The sequence below is a fragment of the Hypanus sabinus genome, chromosome 13 (genome assembly GCF_030144855.1).
Source record: "Hypanus sabinus isolate sHypSab1 chromosome 13, sHypSab1.hap1, whole genome shotgun sequence".
Taxonomy (NCBI): domain Eukaryota; kingdom Metazoa; phylum Chordata; class Chondrichthyes; order Myliobatiformes; family Dasyatidae; genus Hypanus; species Hypanus sabinus.
This window is the reverse complement of record NC_082718.1, coordinates 107,561,314-107,586,221: the sequence shown is the minus strand read 5'-3', so window position 1 is coordinate 107,586,221 and position 24,908 is coordinate 107,561,314. Positions and strand designations below refer to the sequence as shown.

The following is a 24,908-nucleotide window of genomic DNA, read 5'->3' as shown; positions in this document are numbered from 1 at the left end:
TAGACAGAAGACTATGTCAGCATGGACTAGATGGGCAGAGTGGCCTGTTTCTCAACTGTAGTGCTCTATAACTGAGTCTGGGCAAGTGGTTAATGTGCCACTGTGAGACCATTTTCGTGCCACTGACCATAATTCTATTAAAGAATTCTGTAGTCATAGAGTATAGATTTGTCCAGTTCACTTCTTGAAGTTGCACAACATAGTGCTACACCATAAGTTCAAGTATATGCCATCTATTTAAATCTGTGAGGTTTATGTGTGTCTTGTGACATTCCTGATGTGTAGCCTCAAGACTTGGAATGAGCTCTCTGTATGTCAGATGGCCTTCCCTCTAAGTCAGTGATTGTCTTTAAAAATCCCTGGTGGATCGAACTGAAAGAGCTGAATATGTGCAGATGCCACAATTGTTTTTAAGTTCTGGAGCACATTAAACTCCCTTATTTATCATGAGCCCGTCATGAGGTGTCTCTTTAAAGTATTTACAATAATGCAAATAATTCAAGTTTTTTACATCATAAAATGTGATTAACATCATGAGCCTCTGTTTAATAAAGTTATATTAAGCCAAGACCAGATCTATTTATATTCATTAGTGGCTGGACTTGTAAAAAATGTTTTTAATATTATTGCTGCCAGAGCCAAGCTTTGCTTTTCTCTGTAATGAGTGTTAATTGAGAAAGTGGAAGAGGTTTTTGAGGGGAACATAGTGAAGAGTGGGACAGTGATTCTGTCTGTACCCTCAGTGAAGTAGGATTGTTACAGTAACATTGATTTTAAACTGGTTACAGCATTTGAACCTGCTTTATCTCGAGAAGGTCGGTGTTAGCCTCTCTAGTGAGCAATCTCAGTATCATTCATTCAAAGAGTAAGTCTACCCAGCTCATCTAACTGTATAAAGCAAAATTACATGGTTATTATCACTGCTAATTTCCTACGAAGCACTGGTGACTGGGATTCAAAAATGTTTTTTTGGAGCTGCGTTATGCGCTGGGAATTTCAGAAGTTGTAAAGTGAGATGGATAAATGCTGGCATTGCTGCGTTGAATTGAAAACAAACCAAAGCCATCGAGAGGCAGAGTACGGGAATTGACACCATGTGACACGCACCAAGAGACAGAGTACAGGAATTGACTCTGTGTGACATGCTTCCAAGCTGAGTAAAGCATGTTCAATCCTTTATTATGAAGCCAGCAAGATGAATGCTCTTATAGCAATTAAAAAACTAACAAAACTAAATTAGCAATATAGTAAAAATAAGAGTAATTCCACTCAAATTAGAGTGACTATGCAGTCAACAAAAACTATCATCCCTGGCTCACTCCCTCTCAACTAAACTAACTAACCAAGACAAAGCATCAATATGTAACTATACTCATTTACTTCTACACCTCAACCATGTGACAGGTTACTGAAACCCATAATGAGAATACAGGGCAAAATACAATACACACAGAAGATACATACATGGCCCTGCATTCAAGCCTCTAATTATTACTCTATAATAATTACAACGACATACTACAAAAAACAGGACACAAAATCTTTAAAGACAAAACGTCTTAACATTTAGGCAAAGGTTCTCTTTCTTCTTTCTGCTTCCATCAAGTCATGTAACAGTCATCCAGACCAGAGGTTACCAGCCCCCAGCCCAGTGCAGAGTGATCCTCACCACCACGCTCTGTCAAGTCTAGAGCTGCAGCTTCTCAAACCGCAGCCTCCTGTAGAAGACAGATCTTGGTTATTGACCTGTCCAGAGAGCTGGTCTTGGTCTTGATGTGCACCTGCCACACACATCCTCTTCTATCTGGAAAGACTTGAATGACTCTTCCCATGGCCCAAGAGTTTTGAGGCTCTGTGTTGTTAATGTCTACTGGGAGGAAACTGATTTCCCCGTGTCTGACGTTCCTGTGACTGTGCTGAGTACTCCTTGACCGACGATACACAAAACAAGTTCGTCATGTATCAGACCCACTTTCATCTACAACGAGCGTAGATGTTTTCCTTTCGGAACTCTCCTGCTGGCAAGCGTGGTGAGATCTTCAGAAGCAACGGTTATTGCTTCCAAATCATTGGGATCAGAGGATGCCAGAGTCACTTGCTGACCATTGATAATCGCATCTACTTTGCAAAGGACTGTGTGGAATGCTCTTCACCGACATTCTGTACCTTCATGGTGGACGTTTCGCAAGGACCCGATCAATCTCTCCCCTGTTCCCCCTTCTTGATGTACATGCCTCAGAGAATGTCCTCTGCCAATATTACAGGATGTTTAGACACTTCAGGCCTGGCTGCCCTACTAAGCTGGCCACCACCTTCAAGTGCTGGATTGAGCATGGAAATATGACCATTCCTTTTCATGCTTCTCCCCTTTGCAAACTGAGAATTCTTCTGGAAACTCTTTCTTTGGCACAACCCCCATGATCTCCATTTCAGCCTTTCTGAGCTCTTCCACCAAGAGACAATTTGTGGCCTTTTCACTCTCTCCAAAGAATATCCTTACTGTTCTTCATTCAAGACAGACTGAGCAAGTAGAGCCTGGGTTTGGAGTGCAGTGTGGATAGTGGGGGTGGAGGCGCAGTGCAAAGCTGAGGGCATGGACAGTGAAATTTCAAAGTTCAAAATAAATGCATTATCAAAGTACCCTCGGTATATGTCACCATATACTACCATGGAATTTATTCTCCTGTGGGCATCACAGTAAATACAAAGACACACAATAGAATCAATGAAAGACTGCACACAAGGAACAGGAGTCAAATTATTTTAATGTCTTCCAATTCTATCTCAGGATTTCAGCAAGAATATTAATCAGAGTTTTAATCTATGCAGGATTTAATTTAAACATTACCATTAGGCTGCACAAAACTCATTGGTGGGGGAGCTCAATGGGTCAGGCTGCCCTCACAGGGGGAATGGACAGTTAATATTTTGTGTTGAGACCGTTCATCTGCACTCTGGGTCACAATCTATAAAGGTGCTTCACATCTAAGACACAGGTGCACATGAAATGGTGACAAGTGCAATTAGATAGTTTGACAATCAACTTGAAAATTATTGAATTCTGTTCCAGACATCACCTCTGTGTACATTGAAAGATATTGTCCCCTTCGTGGCCTACCTCCACACTTGCTGCCTCAGGAAAGCAGCCAGTGTGATCAAACTCCCCAGCCACCCAGCTCATACTCTCTTCTTCCTTCTCCCATCAGGCAGAAGATGTCACCGCCAGGCTCTGGGTTACTTCTGTCCAACTGTTACAAGACTCTTCAATGGAACTGCCGAACAATAAAGACTCAGACTCAGATTAATTTATTATCACATCGACATCGAAACGCACAATAAAGCATGTCATTTGCATTAACAAACAACACACCCAAGGGTGTGCTGCGGGTAGCCTGCAAGTGCTGACATACGTTCCAGTACCAGCGTCGCATGCTCACCATTTTCGGTGAACACACCAGAATAGAAGATAGCAAGCAACAAAGTCCTGTGCCTCTCTACCTCCCACACAACCTTAAGCAGACATTGGATTCACAAACACTGGGCTCATAGATCTAGGGGTCCTCTGAAATTCCAATGGACCTTTGGGCTTCAATCTGGGCCTCTGATTGGCTTTCCATTTTTGATCTTTGGCATCAACCCAGGACTCGCAGACACCGACGAATGAGGAGCCTGGATGAGGGCCCGCACTCAATGCTTTGAATGCCAGACTTGCCAAAAACTAGGCCTCAAACTCTGGTCAGCCTGTGCTGCTGGCCTTTGAACTCGAGTAGATGCTTAGACTTGAACTTAGACAGACTCCAGCCTGTCCCACAATTCCTCACATCCCTATCCATAAGCCCTAATCTGACCCCTAACTCCCTTTACTGTCCCCCAAACCAACCCTACACACCTAAAAAAAGAACCTCTGCAAGCTGAAACCTCAACGCCAACCTCAGCTCATTGCCACCTTGTAAAGGAAGATAAACTCTTGATCTCTTAATCTGTCTTGTCATGGCTTTTTCAGCACGTTTCTTTACTGTGAGTGTAGCTGTGATGCTGTATCATGCATTCTGTTATTGTTTACTACTCGATCTAGTTAGGAGTTTGTACCTTCTTCCTGTGCCCATGTGGGTTTCCTCTGAATGCCCCCTTTCCTCCTGCATCCCAAAGACAGACTGGTTGGGAGGTTAATTGGTCCTTGTAAGTTGGCCCGTGATTAGGTGAGGGTGAAAAACTGGGGGATTGCAGGGTAGCACGGCGTGAAAGGCCAGAAGGGCCCATCTCAATAAATGAATGGATAAAAAAAATGCGTTTTGCAGTGAGCTGGGTATGCGGCAATGTAAAACAATGTTTCTCACTCTATCTTGGCAAACCGACCACCAATTACTGATATTTGTTTTACAGCTGCCGTCCGCTAACATCGCTTTGGCAGTGTTTTCTTCAGGCATCGGAGGAACTTTTCAGTATGGATATAATCTTTCCATCATTAACGCTCCGACCAGGGTGAGTGCTGGCTTTCGTTCCTTTTCCTCTGGAGACGTTAAAACCGCTGTGTGTGGCGCAGTGGTGCGGACTCGCAGCTCCCCCGACCTGCATTCAAATTTGATCTGGGGTGCTGTCTGCAGAGTTTGCATGTTCTCCCTGTGACCATGTGGGTATCATCCAAGTGCTTTGGTTTCCTCCCAGTCCTGGGCTGGTGGATTAGCTGTCCCTCCTACAGAGAGATTCTGTTCTGATGGCCAGTTTAGACGGATACCTGTTGTAACGAGTCAAAAAGTTTAAGCCCCACATTAAATACCCGAGGACGTAACCAGCACCGGCAGAATGCTGCACACTCAGAGACAAGATGGGTTCTTGATAACTGGGCATGGCATGGAAGTGTAACGGTTCGTTTCCTGTCGCTGTCTGTGAAGAGTTTGCATGTTCTCTCTGTGACCGTGCGGGTTTTCTCTGGGTATTCTATTTCTTCCCACATTCCAGAGACATACGATTAGGGTTAGAGGGTGGTGGCGTGCTCTGTTGGGGCCAGGAGCATGGTGACACTTGCAAGCTGCTGGTTTGATTTGATTTGTTTCACTGTACGTTTTGTTGTACATGTTATAAATAAAGCTAACCATTCTTTCTTGTGGAGACGAGGTCACAGTCATATTAGCCATTGATCTTACTGAATCATGGAGCAAATCAAGGATTCTAATGACTAAGTCCTGCTCCTGATGTGTGTGCTTGTAACGTTACAGGTTTGCAGTGTTTGGAATCTAGTGGTGATCTTGTTCTCAGTGTCTGCCTTGTATCAACTCTCCAGGATGTGCAGGCTTTCATTAATGAGACCTGGTTTGTTCGGACCGGAACTAATCTGGATGGTAGTCTCCTGAATTTTCTGTGGTCTATCATCATTTCAATTTTTACTCTTGGTGGACTTCTTGGGGCATGTTTGGGAGGGCACCTGGCCATCAAATTTGGTCGGTAAGTCTGCACTTTTTTAACGTAAAAATTTGATTTTAAAGATTAGCTTTATTTATCACATATACATCAAAAGGTACAGCAAAATTTAATTTACATTAAATCAAACCATGCTTTCGGTGCCACCTCAGCATGCTTACAACTCACGAACTTTAACCATACATCTTTAGAGTGTGGGAGGAAACTGGAGCACCCAGAGGAAACCCACATGGTCACGGGGAGAACGTATGAACTCCTTAGATACAGCGCTGGAAACTGAACACCGATCTTGCAGCTGATGTTGTAAAGTGTAGCCAGCACAGCATGCAAATAATGAACCATTCCTGGTGTAATCAATAACCTCCACTTTAAATACGCCCAATGATTTGGCCTCCACAGCCACCTGTGGCAATGAATTCCACAGATTCACCACCCTCTGGCTAAAGAAACTGTCCCTCGTCTCTGTTCTAAAGAGACATACTTCTTTTCTGATGCGGTGCCTTCTGGTCCTAGACTCCACCACATCCACTCTATCTCTGCTCAATAAGATTCTCCCCTCTCGAGAACCCCGATCATTCTCTACTCTCCACTGTCCCATTGGTGAGAAGATACAAAAGCCCAAGAACATGTACCTTTAGGCTCAAGGACAACTTCCACCCAAAGACTCTTGAATGGACTTCTTGTATGATAAGTACCTCTGTGCATTGAAGTCAAATTCAAGAATTTGGAACTGGCAGGAAGCCACAATAGGTGGCAGTCATTAACTGAGGACATAGCATACAAATATTAAGTGCTGGACATATTCAAAGCAGAGTCCGGTGATGCCAGACATTCTCATCAGTTATTTCAGCACCCAGTGAACTGGAGTAGAGGGAACTTGCTTCTTGACCCCAAGAGATCTGCTAAGAAGAAGGACAGAATAAAAAGTGAAAGAAAAAAGATATGTATTGATATTGCTGTTGGTATTGGTTCATTATAGTGACATGTACAGAGAGACAGTTAGGAGCTTTTGTTAGTGTGCCTTCCTGGCAAACATAGAGCCCCGAGGAAGTAAAAGGGAAGCAGAATGCAGAATTTAGTGTCATGGATTTGAGATTTGATGGTTTACCTAAAGAGCCCACAAACAGGAAGGAAACAGGGAGAAAGAGAAAGTATGGCAACACTTGCGGGCTGCCCCAGCGGTTGTGTTAGCTGTTAATGCAAACAACTCATTTCACTGTACGTTTCGATATAGTTCAAAGTAAAACTTATTATAAGAGTACAGACACATCACTGCACATACAACCTTGAGATTCTTTTTCTGCAGGCATACTTAGCAAATCTGTAGAACGGTAACTGTAAACAGGGTCAATAAACAGCAATCTGTGCCAATGCAAATATAAATAAATAACAATAAATAATGAGATCATGAAATAACAAGATAGAATCCTTAAAGGGTGATCATTGGTTGTGGGAACATCAGATATAGAATGAGTGTAGTTATCTCCCATTGTTCAGGAATCAGATGGTTGAGGGGTAGGAACTGTTCTTGTACCTGGTGGAGCGAGTTCTTCGGTCTTATTGACATTGAGAGGCTGTTGTTTTTACACCGCTCAGCCAAGTTTTCAATTTCCCTCCTGTATGCTGATTCATCACCCCCTTTAATCGCACCCACAACATCAGCTAACTTATATATGGTGTTGGAGCCACACAGTCATAGGCATAAAGCGGGTGGGGGGGGGTGTGCACACACCCCTGTGGAGCTCCTGTGCCAATGGAGATTGTGGAGGAGATATTTTTGCCAATCAGAACTGACTGGGATCTGACAAGTGAAGGAAATCCAGGATCCAATCACACAAAGAGGTACTGAGGCCCAGGTCTTGAAGTTTACTGATTAATTTTGAGATAAATGTGATAAATAAATGAATCTGAATTAAGTGTGTAATGTATCTTTAAGCATGAATTATTCCATTTTATGCACCTACTTGTGTTAAAATTGTGATCCTTATTGACACGTTGTGCTGTGCCTGGTCTCTCTCATCCATGTAAACTTGTCAATCAATTTCACAGGCATCAGTTCATCAGAGGAGCTTACATATTTTCACATGTAAATAGTTAGTTTGCCCTCTTTATTACCTATTTTCTGCAGCTCAGTTGTGCGTGAGCTCTACTCTTCTTCTCATTAACTTGCACTGAGAAAACTTTCAGCCTCTATCCTTCACTGAACAGCTTCCCTTCCAAGTACATATACCTGTGTTTTGAAATGCCCCTATCCCTACAACAAGCTCTACAAGCTTTGGAAGTTTCTGTTCTCATCTTGTTGAATCCACTAAAATTTTATCAATCCTCTTTTACTGTCAGTTCCTGGGCTGAAAAGCATAGAACTCCCTTTCAGGGCCACTCTGCCTCTCTCCCCTTCTAGAATATTCCCTTGACCAGGCTTTTGGTCATCTGTCCTGATATTGCTTCATGAGGCTCAGACCCTCATGAGGCCCTTCTGCCCATGATATTGTGCTGGCCTTCTAACCTACTCCAAGATCAATTTAACCCTTCCCTCCCACATAGCTCTCCATTTTTCTATCATCTGTGTGTGTGTTTTTTAATGCCCTTATATATCTGCCTCTACACCGGCCCTGGCAACATGTTCCACAAACTCACCAATCTCTGCGTTTTAAAAAAAACTTACCTCTGCTATTCCCTTATACTTTCCTCCAATCAGCTTAAAATTATGCCCCCTCGTATTAGCCATTTCCAACTTGAGAAAATTTCCGTAGCTATCCACTCAATCTGTGTTTCTTGTTATCATGTACACCTCTATCAAATGACCTCTCACCTCCCCTTTCTGCAAAGAGAAAAACTCTAGCTTTCTCAACCCACCAGCATAAGACGTGCTCCCTAATCTAGGGAGTGTACTGGTAAATCACCTCTGCGCTCTCTCTAAAGCTTCCACAACCTTCCTATAATGAGCCGATCAGAAGTGAACACAGTATTCCAAGAATGGCCTAACCTGAGTTTTATGGAGCTGCAACATTTGGATTTCTGTTCAATAATTTCCAATGTAGTGTGTGGGGGAAAGAAACTGTAGATGATTCAAATCTGAATAAATGCGGAAGATGTTGGAAACACTGTGCAGATCAGGCAGCATACAGAATTAATATTTCAGGTCAAAGAACCTTCAGAACGTTGTGCTGTGAGATGTTTTGCTTCAGTAAGCAAGTAGCAAATTTGCACAGTGTCACTGCAAGTAGGGTAGGTAGATCACAGCTCCAGAGACCCAGGTTCAGTCCTGTCCTTGGGTACTGTCTGTGTGGAGTTTGCATGACTGTGGGGCACTGTTCCCTCTAAGCTGTGTGGTTGCGTGGTAACTGAAACGCTCCCGTGCACAGAGCCTTTGTTGCTCTGTAGCTAGAAAAAGTTTATGAAACTTTGTTGCACTGCATTTTGTTATACCTTTCAATTAAAAAATAAAAGCAAAAGTATGTGATTAAAAAAGTTTCATTCTTTTTCATACCTTGAAAAATTATTCAGCCCCCAAACCTTTGTTCATATAAATGAGTATTACAACTAGGGATTTTGATCAATTTAACTGAGAATTTTTATTTGTGAATAACATGCTCCTTTTTTTTTGCAGTAGAGCCCAAAAACAGGGAAAATTGTAAAGACTAAAAATTCAGAAACTGAAATGTCAGCAGCTCAAAAATATTCATCTTGGTGCTTAGCTGAATTACCCCCTGCAGCTATTACAGCCAGTGGTCATTTTGGATAAGCCTCTACTACCTTTGTACAACATGATGGAACAAGATTTGCCCAAAATTGCTCAAGCTGTGCCAGGCATGTTGCGGAGCGACGGTGGGCAGGAACTTGAGGTTTTGCCAGGCAATTTCTATTGGATGAACATCAGGATTCTGACTGGGCCACTCAAGGGCATCAGTTTTCTTCACTTGAAGCCCCTCAGTGGTTGCTTTGGAAGTGTTCTTAGGGTTGTTGCCCTGCTTAAAGATGAACTTCCTCCCTAGCTTCAGCTTTCTGATAAAGGCCAGCAGGTTCCTTTTTCATCTAGGATCTTCCTGTATTTAGCTACATTCATCTTGCCTTCAATCCTGACCAAATTTTCAGTTCCTGCTGCTGAAAAGTGTCCCCATAACATGATGCTACCTCCACCATTCTTTACCTGGCTGATGCACAGTATTAGATTTATAGCAAAGCTACTACTTAGCGTTGAGGCCAAAAATTTCCACCTTAATCTCATCCAACGACAAGATCTTCTTGCAGATTTTTACAGTATCTTCTAAGTGATGCGTTGTGAGGTTTTTACAGGCCAGGATGTGTTTTTTTCGCAGTTCATGAGGTGCAAACCTAACTCTACTAGATCTTTGCAACACAGTACAAGCCCTTCGACCCATGTCATTGTGCTAACACCTTAACCTATTCTAAGATCAATCTAATCCTTTCCTCCTACACAGACCTCCACTTTTCTATTACCCACGTGCCTGTCTAGAAGCTTCTTAAATGTCCCTAACATCTCTGCTCCTATACACTCTGGCAGCACCGTCCACACACTTACCAGTCTCTGTAAAAAAAACTTAACTCTGAAAGCCCCTCTGTACTTTCCTCCAATCACTTTAAAATTATGCCACCTCATACACCTGGTTGTCCACACTATCTATGCCTCTTATCTACTTGTACATATATATCAAGTCACCTCTCATCCTCCTTAGCTCCAATGAGAAAAACCCTGTATCGTTCAACATATCTGCATAAGACATGCTCTCTAAACCAGACAACATCCTGATCAATCCCACTGCACCCTCTCTAAAGCTTCCACCTCCGTCCTACAATGAGGTATTCAGAACTGAACACAATACTCAGTCTAGCCATACTTCTGATAGAGCTGTAACATGACCTCGTGACTTTTGAACTCAGTCCCCTGACTCATGAAGGCCCACACACCAAATACCTTCTTAACCACTCTATCAACTTCCGCCGCAACTGGCTGTGGACCCCAAGATCTTTCTGTTCTTCCACCCTGCTACGAACCCTGTACTCAGTCTTCATGTTTGACCTTCCCAAGTGAATCACTTCACATTTTTCTGGATTGAACTCCATCTACCATTTCCCAGCCTAGATCCACATTCTGTCAATGTCCCATTGTAACAGCGGCAACCTTCTGCACAATGCACAGCACCATCAACCTTCACGTCATCTGCAAGTTCACAAGCCCACCTTTCCAATTCCTCATCCAAGTCATTGATAGAGCCAGACCGGATCCCTGTGGACCCCCGCTGAGGAAAAGCAAAGTATATCGGGTGCAAAAGCTACCCCGATTTGGGTCTACTCACATTCCTCAGAGCTCTGAGGGCAGCCCTCACTCTCAGATTGATGTGGGGGGTGTGAACAAGTGAGGCCTTCATTCAGAAAGGTTAAAGACCACTGAGGTGGAGAATAGAGCCAATGCCGGGCTCGAGGGAGGAAACTTACAACTACTACTGTATCCCATGGTTTGGAACAGCCATGACGTCTCTGGTTCACATCTTGCAGTACAGGGAAAGGCCAGTTCCAAGGGAAGGTCTCTGTCAACTTTCTCATGGAACCCAGAACAGGTCAAGTGTGGCTGCTTGCTTCTTGCCTGGCCCCTGTGAGCAGATACTCTGTCAATGAACATAACTAGAATCAGGGCTGTAGGCATAGAAGCTGATTGACTCAAACCTGAGTACTTTCTGTCTGATGTTCTATGGCCCAACGCTCATTGTGGAACGGATCGAGTTGGGTTTGTTAGCTCATTAACATATTCAAGGCTGTTTAATATCATTTCATGTACATACGTGTAAGGAGAACAAAATAATTGTTACTCCAGACCCACAAAAGATAAAGAACATAATAATAAAGGAAAACACACAATGACTATAAGTGAATGAGAGAGCCTATATAGTGTAGGTTGATTGTATGTCCATAAAGTGACTCTAGGCTGTACATAAGGTGACTGACAGGAAATAATAAAGTAGTGGTGGAGTTAGTGGGTGGAGGTGTTGATCAGTCTTGCTGCTTGGGGAAAGCAACAGTTTTCGAGTCTGGTGGTCCTGGTGTAGATGCGATGTAGCCTCCGCTCTGGCGGGAGTGGGGTAAGCAATCCGTGAGTGGGGTGTCTGGGATCCTTCATTAAGTTACTGGCCCTTTTCCGGCACCTTTCTGTATCTATGTCCTTGGTGGGTAGGCTGGTGCCAGTGACAAACCAAGCAGCACTGACCACCTTTGCCTCTGCCCGGGGTGTGCATTAACCACTGTGTTTCTGTGCTTCAGCAAAAGGACGCTCTTGATTATCAACATCTTTATCCTGGCCGGATCCACCTTGATGGGAACAAGTAAACCTGCTGGCATTTTCGAACTTTTAATAGTGGGCAGGTTTCTTGTGGGACTACATTCAGGTATGGGAAAACTGTTAACTCTTCCATAGATTCAGAAGAACTTGCCCCCAAGTGGCAGCTGAATCATGTGAATCTGTTTCACCATTATCGCTTCGCAACGTGTAACATTATCTGCTGCTGACTGGCCATTTAAGATTTTCCACCTATATACTGCTCCTAATGAATTAAGGCAGAAGCTAATTGTTGTAAAGCAGCTGGTACCTGAGTTGTAAATATTTGGTTCTGGAAGGAATACTTGGGCACAAATTTCTGTGACGCCTCTTCAGAGCTGTATTGTGAAACCCCAGCCATGAGGCACGAATTGGGTAGACTCTCATTACTGCATTCAGTTGTAATGACCTATCATAGCCCATTTGAGCAGACCAGTCTTTATTCTCCTTTAGATTTGTAGTGAGGCTTCAAAAAAAGAAAGCTTTGCATTCTCTCAACAAATCCTGATGGGTGGGCTGTGGTTCCTTCCTGAATTTCACAGAGTCATAGAACACTATAGACCAGAATCAGGCTCTTCACACCACCCTGTCCATGCTGAATTATTATTCTGTCTAGTTCCATCGACCCACACCCGGACCATAACCCTCCACACCATCCATATACTTATCTGAGTTTCTCTTAAATGTTGAAATTGAACCTGCATCCGCCATTTCTGCCAGAAGCTCATTCGACACTTCCACCATCCTCTACGTGAAGGAATTCCCCCTCGTGCTCCTTTTAAACATTTCACCTCTCACCCTTAAACCATAGTCTTAGTCTCACCCAATCTCAGCGGAAAAACTCTGCATGCTTTTTTCCGATCTGTACCCCTCTTAATTTTATATACCTCTGTCAAATATCCCAGTCTGGAGAATGAAGTTCTGTAAGTCCTGCCTTGCTCACTTTGCCTTTGTAATCTGGTGGAACATCAGACCAGGCTCCCAGAAGGCTTCAGTGTTTCCTCCTGAACTTTATTTACCTGTCAGCCACAAGTCAATGAGAAGAAAGAATCTTTACGTCTGCTGAGGAGCATGACAGATGAGAGCGGAAGGCTTTATTAATGAACTAACATTCAGGTTAATGGAGGTGCTTGTTTTTGAATGGTATTTAATGAAACAAAGATGAGTTTATCCGCATATTAGCTTATCCAAAGCCAGAGTGGCACTACAATCTATTGGAATTCCCACAGTAAGGACTTTAGTTCCCATTCTGAATTTCCTCCAGAATATTTGTGTGCTCTCAACAGATGGCCAACTGCACTTCAAGCTCCAAGCTTCATAGTAAGAGAAGGACCTGTTGGAGTTGGCCTTCCTTACTCAGTGTCATTCAGTGAGAGCCACCACATGCGCTGGTTCACCTCCACTGTAACGTCCCCGTTGAAGCCAAACAGCTAAGACCAGCAACAAGGTCAATGAGTTCATCAGAGGGGCAGTCAATAGTCACTGGGAGGATCTCCTCAACTACAGGTCTCTTCTTGAGATAAACTCCTTTGACAACACCCCACAGCAATCTAACTGGGTTACATTTAACACCATTCCTGAACAATGAAAGGTCAAACACAGCAGCATCCTGAACAAAAAGTGACAAATTCTCAGGAGCAGAGATAATCTCCATTAAATCACAAACTTGGCAATAAGGCACTTCAGTCACACATCCACACATTGTCCATGCCTGGGAAGAGGAGATTGTTCCAGGGGAGCACGGAACATCTTCAAAGAAGCTAAAAAGCCCATGGTGAGACACAGAGTGGTTTCCCAGTCTGCTCTGGAATGCTCCCCAAAGTGAGGGTGCATTCCTGGAGGGGCACAGTCAACACTATTTCCACTGCTCAACGGCTTTGAAGAAAGCAGTAGGAGTAGGGTCTATAAGTGGCCTTTTTAATCTGTTTAAATTCTTTGGCTCCATTAGTTAGGATTTGCAAGTGGTCACTGATGAAAGTCCATCGTTAAAGCAGAATGCAAGGCATGATACTCAGCAAATGGTTTATAACAGAGCCAAGCTCGGTGAAGACTGGTGTCAGTCCAAGGGGAATGCATTTGTGTTCAGCCAGTGTCGGTGTGTGCATTGAAACATATGAGCCGATGGGCCTGACAGACACCCACACGATGGAGAGCTGTAACCAGGATACTCTGCTGCACCTCACAGTCCACCGGTAATAAAGTGAAACACGAGAAATTGTTGACCACTTTCAATAACTCAGTGAGCCACACACACTCATACTCCCCGCTCCCCCAGTCCCCGTTTCTTTCTCCTCTTCCACCTACTCTATCTGCCCATCACACATCCACTGGGCCCCCTCCCACTACTGTTCCCATCTGCCCTCCCCACCTCCCTTATTTACTTTCATGCTCCACTTCTTCTCATATCAGACGCCATCTTCTTGAGCCCTTGTTGCCTCCATGTGTCACCTCCCAGTCTTTGTCACTATTTCCACTCTTCCCTCCTCTACCTGCCTCATCTATCATTTGCCAACTCTTAAAACATGGAATACAGAGCTCTACAGCACAGTACAAACCACTTAGTCCATGATGTTGTGCCAACCATTCAACCTAACCCTTACCCCCACATCCTCTCCATGTGCTTATCTAAGAGTCTCTAATATGCTTGTCTCTACCACCAGCCCTGGCAGGGTGATCCACATACCCTCCACTTCCTGTGTAACAAAAACTTACTCTGACATTGGCAGGTGGGGTGTAGTGTCAGGAAACGTATGGTCATGCACTTCGGTAGAACAAATGAAAGCATAGACAATTGTCTAAATGGAGAGAATATTTAAAAATATGAGGTGCAAAGTTAATTTGCAGGTTGAGAGTGGTGAGGAAGACAAATGTGATGTTAACATTTGTTTCACGAGGACTTGAATATAAAAGCTAGGATGCAATATTGAGGCTTTATAAGGCACTGGTGAGGCCTCATTTAGAGTGTTGTGAGCAGTTCCAAGCCCCTTAAGGATGTGCTGACATTGGAGAGGTTCACGAAAATGATAGTCGGATTGAAAGGCTTATCATATGAAGAGTGTTTGATGGCCCTGAGCCTGTATTCACTGGAATTCCGAAGAATGGGGGGTGCATCTCATTGAAACCTACTGAATGTTGAAAGGCCTCGGCAGTGTGGATGTGGAGGGGATGTTTCCCTTGTTGGGAGGGTCTAAGACCAGAGGACACAGACTTCGAATAGACGGGTATCCATTTAGAATGGAGACAAGAAGGAATTTCTTTAGCCAGTGTGTGGTGAATCTGTGGAATTTGTCACCACAGGCAGCTGTGGAGGCCAAATCACTGGGTATATTTAAGGCAGATTCTTGATTAGTCAGGGCATGAAGGGATACGGGGGGAAAGCAGGAGATTGGGGCTGAGAGGGAAATGGACCTGCCAGGATGAAATGGCGGAGCAAACTCAATGCGCCAAATGGCCTAATTCTCCTCCTTTAGCTTATGGTCTTTGGAACGTGGGATCACCCGAGGAAACCCATGGGGAGAATGTGCAAACTCCTTGCAGACAGCAGTGGGAATTGAACCCAGGTTGCTAGTGCAGTAATAGTTCATGCTCACCATGCTGCCCTAGCAGGCAAACAGGAAAAAGGATTCAAAGGTGTGCTCAGGGTATCCTTAAAAAAAAGTGCACCATTCCCACTGTCTCCTGGGTATTGCTAACCCAGTGGAGAAGGAGTATTTGCGATGGTATTTCGAAGCTGGAGGCCTTGCATCAGGAGAAGGCAGTGACTCTGTGTAAGCTGGGCAAGGGCACACCACTTTATAAACTACACACCCTAACAGGCACCTCCAGCTTTATCTGCATAAGACCTTCATGACCTCATCAGCTTCAACAGAGCTCATGGAAGTGAAGTGGGAGGGGGTTAATTGGAGTTCCAGGCTGCTGTCAGGAGAGAACCTGTGCATCAGACATTACAAGATCTGTGTAAATCCATCCCCTGAAATGCCTTTCTTATGCGCGTAATCTCATACTGAATTCAGATCCCAATAATCTGAATCCTGCCCATTGAGGTTGGTGGATCAATTCACTGTGTGAATACCTGTTGTGTGATGCAAACTGTACCTGAGGAAACACTGGCCATTGGCAGGTTTATAACACTGAGTACTGAGAGAGGCACGCATGGACTTACTGACCAAATGCTAACTGTTACTTTTCCTTCACCTGCTTTCAGGAGTCAGCCTGTGTGTGCAGCCTATGTACCTGGGAGAAATCGCTCCCAAGGCTTGGAGAGGAGCCATAATTATGGGAATCTCAATATTCTTAACATTAGGAATTCTAATTGGCCAGGTGATAGGACAAAGGTAAGGCAGTGAACATTTGATTAATTTTATTAGGAAGTTTACCCAGCCAGTGGGTCACCTTATTAGGGACACCCATACCATGTTAATGCAAATATCTAACCAGCCAATCATGTGGCAGCAAGTCAATGCGCAAAGGCATGCAGGCATGGTGAAGAGGTTCTATTCTTGTTCAGGCCAAGCATCAGATGAGGAAGAAGAGTATGATCCAAGTGACTTTGACCATGGAATGGCTGTTGGTGGTTTGGTTACCTCAGAAACTGATGATGTCCTGGTGCTTTCATGCACAGAGGTTACAGAGAATGGTGTGAAAAACTAAGAACATCCAGCAAGTGGCACTGTGGTGGAAATGCCCTGTTAATAAGAGAGGGCAGAGGAGAATGGCCAGGCTGGTTCAAGGTGGCAGTGGTGGGTAGGAGAGCATGTCTGATCACACAACATGTTGCACCTTGAAGTGGATGGGCTATGGAGAGGCAGGAGACACAAACAGTGGCCAGTTTATTAGATACAGGAGGTACATTCAGGTAACGTACCATTGAATCTGAGTACCTGACAGTTCAGTTTTATCCACATGCCACCTAGTTAGTGCTGCCTCTTCACCACAATCTGCTAACACTATCTTACTACAGTACTCCATATCCAATATACTGTCTCTGTTACACAAAGTATAACTCTACATACAACACAAGAAATTCTGCAGATGCTGGAAATCCAGAGCAACACGCACAAAATACTGGAGGAACTCAGCAGGTCAGGCGGCGTCTATGGAGAGGAATAAACAGTGGGTTTCAGGCTAAGACCCTTCTTCAGGTTTGGAAAGGAAGGGAAAGATGCCAGAATAGGACAGTGGGGGGAGGGGAAGGAAGACTAGCTAGAAGGTGGTAGGTGAAGCCAAGTGGGTAGAAAGGGCAGAGGGCTGGAAAAAGAGGAATCTGATAGGAGAGGAGAGTGAATCATGGGAGAAAGGGAAGAAGGAGGGCCTGGGAGAGGCACTGGGCAGTTGAGGAGAAGAGGTAAGAGGCCAGAATGGGGAATAGAAAAGGGAAGGGAGAGGGAATAATGCGATGTGGCCTTCTCTACATTGCTGAGACCTGACGTAAATAGGGGGACCACTGTGTTGAGCATCACCATTCCATCCTCCAAGAGTGGGATTTCCCGGTGGCCAACCATTTTAAATCTTATCCCCATTCCCATTCTGAAATGTTAGTCCATGCCCTCCTCTACTACATGATGAGGCCACTCTCAGGGTGGAGGAGCAACACTTCATATTCCATCTAGGCAGCCTCCAAACTGATGGCATGAACATTGATTTCTCCTACCTTCCCAATTGGAGGTCAATTGGCATCGTCTGATTACTCCATTGTTAGTTGTGTGGCAAATCAATCATAGAGAAGGTGATGGGCATGGGAAAGAATAAGATGTATGTGTGGGGAAATGTGGAAGGTGAATGGGATTGCTCTCCTTGGTGCAGGCATGGAACTAAAGGGCTGAATGCCCTTCTATGTTGTAAGTAGGTAGTTAGGATGACAAAGCCCAGAAAAGGTGGAACTGAACACGAGGAGGAGTGACGGAGGTTGTGTCCAGAATCATTCCACAGAAGTGAAAAGATTATGTTGCAACTTTACAAAAGTCTGGTTGGGCCACACCTGGAGTATTGTGTACAGTTCTGGTCGCCCCACTATAGGAGGGATGTTGAGGCTCTGGAGGGGGTGCAGAAGAGGTGCACCAGGATGCTGCCTGGTTTAGAGGGCACGTGCTGTCAGGAAAGGCTTGATAAACTTGGGCTGTTTTCTCTGGAGCTGTGGAAGATGGGGGGTAGATCTGATAGAGGTTTACAAGATTATGAGAGGCATAGTGGACAAAGAGTATCTGTTTCCCAGGGTTGGACTGTCCAATACCAGAGGGCAAGCATTGAAGGTGAGAGAGGAAAGGTTCAAGGGGGATGTGAGGAGTAAGTGTTTTACTCAGAGAGTGTGGAAGCCTGGGTTGGTGGCAGAGGCAAATACTTTAGAAGCTATTAAGAGATATTTGGATAGGCACATGAAATCAAGGAAGATGGAAGGATATGGACATTGTGTAGGTAGGAGGGATTAGAGTTTGGCTGTTTTTGGTTGCCTTTTAACTGATTCAGCACAAGATTGTGGGCTGAATGGCCTGTCCTGTTCTATCTCTATGACTTATGATCTTATAATAGCAGCACAATTTAACTTCAGTTCACGATCTGAAATCATAAAAATGAAGCAGCGATGTTGATTTTAGACGTGTAAGATGGAAAGATTTAAAAGGGATACAGGCCAAATGCAGAGCACAGTGAACAGCCTTAGGCCCCTTATCTTAGAAAGGATGTGCTGAAACTGGAGAGGGTTCAAAGGAAGTTCACGAAAATGATTCCAGGGCTGAATGGCTTGTCATATGAAGAGCTGGTTTTAGGCTGGTATTCACTGAAATTCAGAATTGCGAGGGGTGACCTCATTGAAACCTATTGAAGGCTTTGATAGAGTGGGTGTGGAGAGGATGTGTCCTTTGGTGGGAGAGGATACAGAGGATCCTGTATCCTCTCCCACCATAGGACACCAGAGGATACAGCTTCTGAGTAGAGGGGGGTCCTTTTAGAGATGAGGGGGAATTTCTTTAGCCAGAGAACCTGGGACTCTCTGCCACGGGCAGCTGTGGCAGTCAGGTCTTTATGTGTATTTCAGGCAGAGGTTGATAGATTCTTGATTGTTCAGGGCGCAAACATTGATGCTGCCTGACTTGCTGAGTTCCTTCAGTATTTTGTGTGTGCTGCTCACGTTTTCCTGCATTTACAGACTCACTTGTGCTTGGAGTCAAAACTTCTTAGTTTAAACCTCCGAGATATTGTCTTTGAATAGGTGCTAGGGAGATGAGATGAACTGTTATGTTGAACATGAATACATCTTGCATAGAAACCCTGAGTTAAAAATGATAGTGTTATTGAGTCATGGTCATTAATTACTGAAGCAAATAAATAGGCCTTTTGGCCTCTGGTCCATATCAAACTGATCTTCCTCCTCGTCCTGTCTACCTGCATCAAGACCATTTTCCTCTGAACCATGACCATTCGTGTATCTATCCAACCTTGTCTTATTCACCCTATTATCAGATCCTCAAGAAGGGGGCATAAAACTCGTAGCTTACAGCTGGAAAATGTAGAAGGAAGAGGAGCTGAGAGAACAATGAAAAGACAAAGGAGAAAGCAGTTGTGGTTGTCTCAGATTCAGACCAAAAATAACTAATTTTCCAGTAATGACAATTAACCTATGAAATAGACAGATTCAAGTGGTGTGACTCTTGCTACTGAAAACTAAGAAGTACAGAAGCAACTGTACCGTAACTGCTGGAACATTCACTGAACAATTCCATGTATATAGGTGATTTATATAAAAATAGAAGCAGGCACGGGGAAGTTAAACTGCAAGAAAAGTGACAATTCTACACCCCAATCCAACACTACCTATACAGCTCACACCATTGAACCTGAGGAAAGCTCTTTGCTTAGCAGTCCCTGAATTAGAGGCACTGGGGTTAACGTTTCTGTGCCGAGCTGCTTTTTATTGTTGCCTCTGCTGCTTGCAGGGAGTTGCTGGGCAGGGAGCAACACTGGCATATCCTGCTCTCCACCATCTGCGTCCCAGCTCTACTGCAGCTGCTGCTGTTGCCGTGGTGTCCTGAGAGCCCCAGGTACCTCCTGATTGACAAAGGACTGGAAGCAAAAGCCCTCCAGAGTACGTATTGCATTTGTTTGTAGAATTCCTTGGAAGACTAGTTCAGCTTTGATCACCATAGTGTAAACCTGCTTTATACAGTGTGTATGATTCAAAAGTTTCCCCTCAGATTTCCTATTAGACGTTCACCTTTCACCCTAGACCTATGACCTCTATAGTGGTGGGACCCCTTTTGCACCTCAGCTCCCTGTGGGTTCAATGTGCGTGGTGGGAAGTTAAGCTCATGATCCAGACACTGCTGCAGAGCTGTCCAGGTGTGTCGGACATTTGTTCGAATTTAGAATTATTTTTAATCTTACATCCATCCCACAAAGTGAGGGAGTAAAAACTTTGCGTTATGACTCTGTCACACTGTACAGACATGTGAATTTTTAAGTCTAATGACTTGTAGAAAGCAGCTGTCCCATAGCCTGTCGATCATGGCTTTCATGCTGTGGTACTGTTTGCCAGACAGAAGCAGCTGAAACAGTTCATGGTTGGGGTGACTGGTGTCCTCGATGAGCTTCCAGGCCTTATTTATGCACCTGCTGCTGTATATGTCCTCAATGGAGGGAAGTTCACATCCACAGCTGCTGTTTCTCTGATCAGACCAGTGATCATGAGTATTATGTTGAAGAAGGAGAGAGAATTCCCCCAGAATACTGGCCAAACATCCCTCTAGGTTCATATGATCTGCTCCATGTCTCAGTTATGGTGGTACCTCGCAATGGGTAAACTGACTGCTGCATTTCTCACACTACTACGAATTGTTGTTTAAATGTACTTCTGTGTTGGTCAGCAAAGCTCACTGTCCTGTACCCCAATACTGAGTCTATGTGAGTTTCTTCAGAGGTGAAAGTAACTGAGGTATTTTGTTGACACAGTTCTTTCACTAACACTACTGATTAAACCTTTTGTATCTATTACATTTCCACTTCCAAATTGGCTCATTGTACTGGCCCATCATAGTTTAGATTCAGCAGGAACTCCTGTTGCAATGAACTACCTGCCATGTCCTTTTGATGAGGAAGGAACTTGACCATTTTATAAGATGTTTAACCTACTGGGTCCCTGAAAACTGCTTTCTCTCTCTCAGGTCTCAGGCAATTGCACGGTGCTCATTCCTACTTGAGTGAATTGGAGGATATAGAGAAGGAGCGGGTGGCGATACAGCTACAACGGTCAAAGGGACTATGGGAACTTCTCACAAATAGCTTGACTCGATGGCAGCTGATCACCGTCATCATGATTAACATCGGCCAGCAGCTCAGTGGTATCAACGCTGTGAGTATACACTTGCATCTTCTTACAAGTGTTGACATTTTCATGGATGCGATCTGTGCATCTTCTTTGATCTACGATTCTATGATCCTCTTTGTTTGTCCCTTAGCTAATGACAAAACGGAATTCCGGAAATGTTTTAATTATATTACGTGCTGTGTGTATCTGACTTGGGCTGTAACCACACAGCACTCTGTCAATGGATATTTTATGTCAGTTTTGCATGCAGGGATGTTAACGGTCCATTTCTTAATAAACATGAGCAAGGCAGCCATTACACTGTGCTTCGATGCAGCCTGGTCTCGTACACTTAGGAACAGATGCAGAAGCTGGAGATCGTGTGCTCCTGTGGGAGGACTCTGCAGGCTCCCCGGAGGTTTTGTCTGCATTTGGCCGTTGGCACTTCAGTTTGTGCTCTGTGAATTTCTGGATTTGTTCCAATGATCAGCAAAGAGCCAAAATCCAGAAACATTACACATTGAAACCAATAATCATGCTTTTCTTTTTTTTACTGAGTTCAGTGAAGGTTCCTGCAAAAGTCAGTGGAACAGGGAAGACACTTGTACTTACACCTTACACTTGGGGCACACATAGTTGAGGTCACAACGGAGATTCAGGAGAGGAATTATCAGTGAAACCACAAATTGTCCAAAATGAATGGCAGCAAGTGGGCAGACCCGTTGGAACCGAAAACATCTCAGATTTCAGATTCACATGTACATTGAAACACAGTGAGATGCTTCATCTGCAGTAACAGCCATGTGTTAGTTCAAACTAGCTACAGATGTGCTGGGAGCAGCCCACTAGTGTCAGCATACGTTCCAGCACCAGCATTGCCTGCTCAGCAGGACAACAGAACACAACAAGCAACAAAAAAAGACAACAAAGCCCCTTCCTCCCTCACACACGTGGACAGTCCTCCAACTTCCGGACAGGCCTCTGGCCTGCAGTCTGCAGCCTTCTCCCTACTGACTTGTTTAAAAGTGTTGAGCAAAGTTACAATCTAACTTCAAATTCTTTGAACAGATCTGGCCCTCAGGCCAAGTTTTCAATGACTGAAGAGGATTCTGATCTGAAGTTTGTGGAGGTTGGAGCAGATCTACTTGTGTAGTCCACCAGACTTCTAGATCTTTCCATTGGTTAGCAGTCAGGAATACTCTGTGACCTGCAGTGTAAACATTCCTCATATGGCTTCTTAATCACTCTGCAACCTTGCTGCGTGAATGGGTATTTTACAGTATTGCCTCTGCATCTGGCAAAGTGAGAGTTCTGCTGCTGAGGATCATGTGCTGTTTGATAATACATCTCCTAGAAATCCTGGAATATTCAGCAGGTAGGACAGCATCTGTGGAGATGGAAGCAGTGTTTCTCTTTCAGGAGTCCTTCTTTTTCTGTACATGTTGCCTGACCTGCTGAGTTCTCCCAGCATGTTCTGTGTTTATTTCTCTCATTAAGGTCCAGGGGGCTTTTGTACAGGGAGTGAGATACCTGTTCCCATCTCTATGCAGTTACTCGGACCAAAATCCCACTGCTTCTTTCAATGGATGTTCTCTCTAGCCAGCCCATTGATGCTCAAAATGCATTGCGAGCACAGCATTACAAAATAGATTAAAAGCACATGTAAAACCATAGATTATTAAGGTCATTTTCTGTTAGATGCCATGGAAGAAACTGGTGAAATGAGTGATAATGACAGAAAGGAAAATTAAATGCAAATCAGCTTAATAAGGCTGCTTGGAATGGGTAATTAGACTGTATAGGGTTCAGGGCAGACCAGTAAATAGTGCTACTGTTTCACAGCTCCACAGGCCCAAATTTAATCCTGGTCTCCAGTGTTCTCCGCGTGGAACTAGCATACTCTTTCTGTAGCCCTGTGGGTCTTCCCGGGTACTCCCACATCCCAAAGACAAGCAAATGAATATAAATTACCTCCAGTATAGGCGGTGGAAGATTCGGGGCAGAGCTGCTGGCCTTGTGAGGGAGTTTAAGTTGTAGGGAAAGATAGTGGGGAAAAGAGATCAATGGAGCTGTTCTTGCAGCCAGCATAGACTGAACGGCGGAGCTGCTGGGTTTGAGCAGTTGCCATCCCCATTGCTGCTGGAAGTGTTATTGAGAATGTGAGATTTATGGATTGGAGTGTAGTTGAAACTGACTGTAGGTCATATTGGCCACTTTCAGTTCTTTGTGTTTCTTTCATTTTTCTGATTGGCAGGCTGGGGGTTTGGGGTTTGATGGCCTTGTTTCTGCTTCTGCTTCTCCGTATGGGTGACCTGTTAGTTGTTGTGCGAGGGAGGGGTTGCGGGTTTGGGCTCTGTGAATTTTTGTTTCCTTTTCTTTTGCGTGGGGGGTGGGGGTTGGTGATTGATGTCTTCTCTTTCAACTATTTCTATATTTCTGTATTTTGTGGCTATCTGGAGAAGACAAATCTCAGAGATGTATTTTGCATTTATACTTTGATAATAAAAGGGACACTTGAACCCTTGAAGAAGGAAGAGGAGGATGAGTAAGTATTTTGCATCAGTCTTCACCGTGGAAGACACCAGCAGTGTACTGGTAGCTTGGCAGTGTCAGTGGACGAAAGTGAGTGCAGTTGCTGTTACTAGGGAGAAGGTGCTTGGGAAGCTGAAAGGTCTGAAGGTAGAGAAGTCACGCAGACCAGATGGACAACACTCCAGAGTTCTGAAAGAGGTAGCTGAAGAGATTGTGGAGGCTTTAGTAATGATCTTTCAGGAACCACTAGATTCTGGAGTGGTTCCAGAGGTCTGGAAAATTGCAAATGTCACTCCACTCTTTCAGGCAGGCAAAAGTAAGGAAATTATAGACCAGTTAACCTGACCTCAGTGGTCAATGATTGGGAAGATGTTGGAGTCAACTGTTAAGGATGTGGTTTGGAGGTACTTGGAGGCACATGATAAAATAGACCAAAGTCAGCGAGGTCTTATTAAAGGAAAATCTAGCCAGTCAAATCTGTTGGAATTCTTTGAGGAAATAACAAGCAGGATAGACAAAGGAGAATCAGTAGATGTTGTTTACTTGGATTTTCAGGCCTTTGACGAGATGCCACACATGAGGCTGCTTAACAAGATCAGAGCCCATAGTATTATAGGAAGGATATTAGCATGGATAGAGTGTTGGCTGATTGGCAGCAGATAAAGAATGGGAATAAAGGAAGCCTTACCTGGTTGGTTGTTGGTAGCCAGTGATCCACAGGGGGTCAGTGTTCTTTTTACATTGTATCTGAATGATTTGCATGATGGAATTGGGAGCTTTGTAACTGAGCGTGTGGACGATGGACAGGTGGAGGGGCAGGTAGCGCCGTGGAGGCAGGGAGTCTGCAGAAGGACTTGGACAGATTAGGAGAATGGACAAAGTGGCAGACGGAATACAGTGTTGGGAAATGTGTAGTCATGCACTTTGGTAGAAGGAATAAAAGCATAAACTATTTTCTAAATGGAGAAAATTCAAAAAGTATGACAAGCAAAGGGAGTTGGGAGTATTTGTGCAAGATTCCCTAAAGGTTAATTTGAAGGTTGAGTTTGTGGGGAGGAAGGCAAATGAAATTATAACATTTATTTCAAGAGGACGAGAATATAAAAGCAAGTACGTAATATTGAAGTTTTTAAGGCACTGGTGAGGCCTCAGTTGGAGTATTGTGATCAGCTTTGAGCCCTGTAAAGAAGAGTAGATGTGCTGATGTTGAAGAGGGTTCATGAGAATGCTTCCTTCTTTTTCTTTTCTCTCTCTGTCCCTCTCACAATCACTCCTTGCCTGCTCTCCTTCTCCCTCTGGTGCTCCCCTCCTCCTTTCTTTCTCCCATGCCTC

The 24,908-nt window shown here is 44.2% G+C and overlaps 2 protein-coding genes across 6 annotated transcripts in view; one reads left to right on the top strand and one right to left on the bottom strand.

Moving 5' to 3' along the window:
- The window catches only part of LOC132404263 (solute carrier family 2, facilitated glucose transporter member 11-like), an 88,910-nt gene that overhangs the window by 22,688 nt on the left and 41,314 nt on the right, over positions 1 to 24,908 (top strand). For 3 of the 5 annotated variants that reach the window (XM_059988401.1, XM_059988400.1, XM_059988402.1), the window contains exons 2-6: positions 4,384 to 4,482; positions 11,695 to 11,819; positions 15,954 to 16,083; positions 19,678 to 19,826; positions 20,902 to 21,089. In XM_059988401.1, the coding sequence (XP_059844384.1) occupies positions 4,445 to 4,482; positions 11,695 to 11,819; positions 15,954 to 16,083; positions 19,678 to 19,826; positions 20,902 to 21,089 (630 nt within the window). In that variant the 5' untranslated portion in view covers positions 4,384 to 4,444. Of the gene's footprint in view, positions 1 to 4,383; positions 4,483 to 5,281; positions 5,443 to 11,694; positions 11,820 to 15,953; positions 16,084 to 19,677; positions 19,827 to 20,901; positions 21,090 to 24,908 lie in introns of all 5 variants that reach the window. The other 2 variants (XM_059988397.1, XM_059988399.1) reach the window with 1 other exon arrangement.
- Positions 1 to 24,908, bottom strand: part of LOC132404267 (uncharacterized) — a 504,471-nt gene that overhangs the window by 439,771 nt on the left and 39,792 nt on the right. The gene's annotated exons all lie outside the window — the stretch shown is intronic.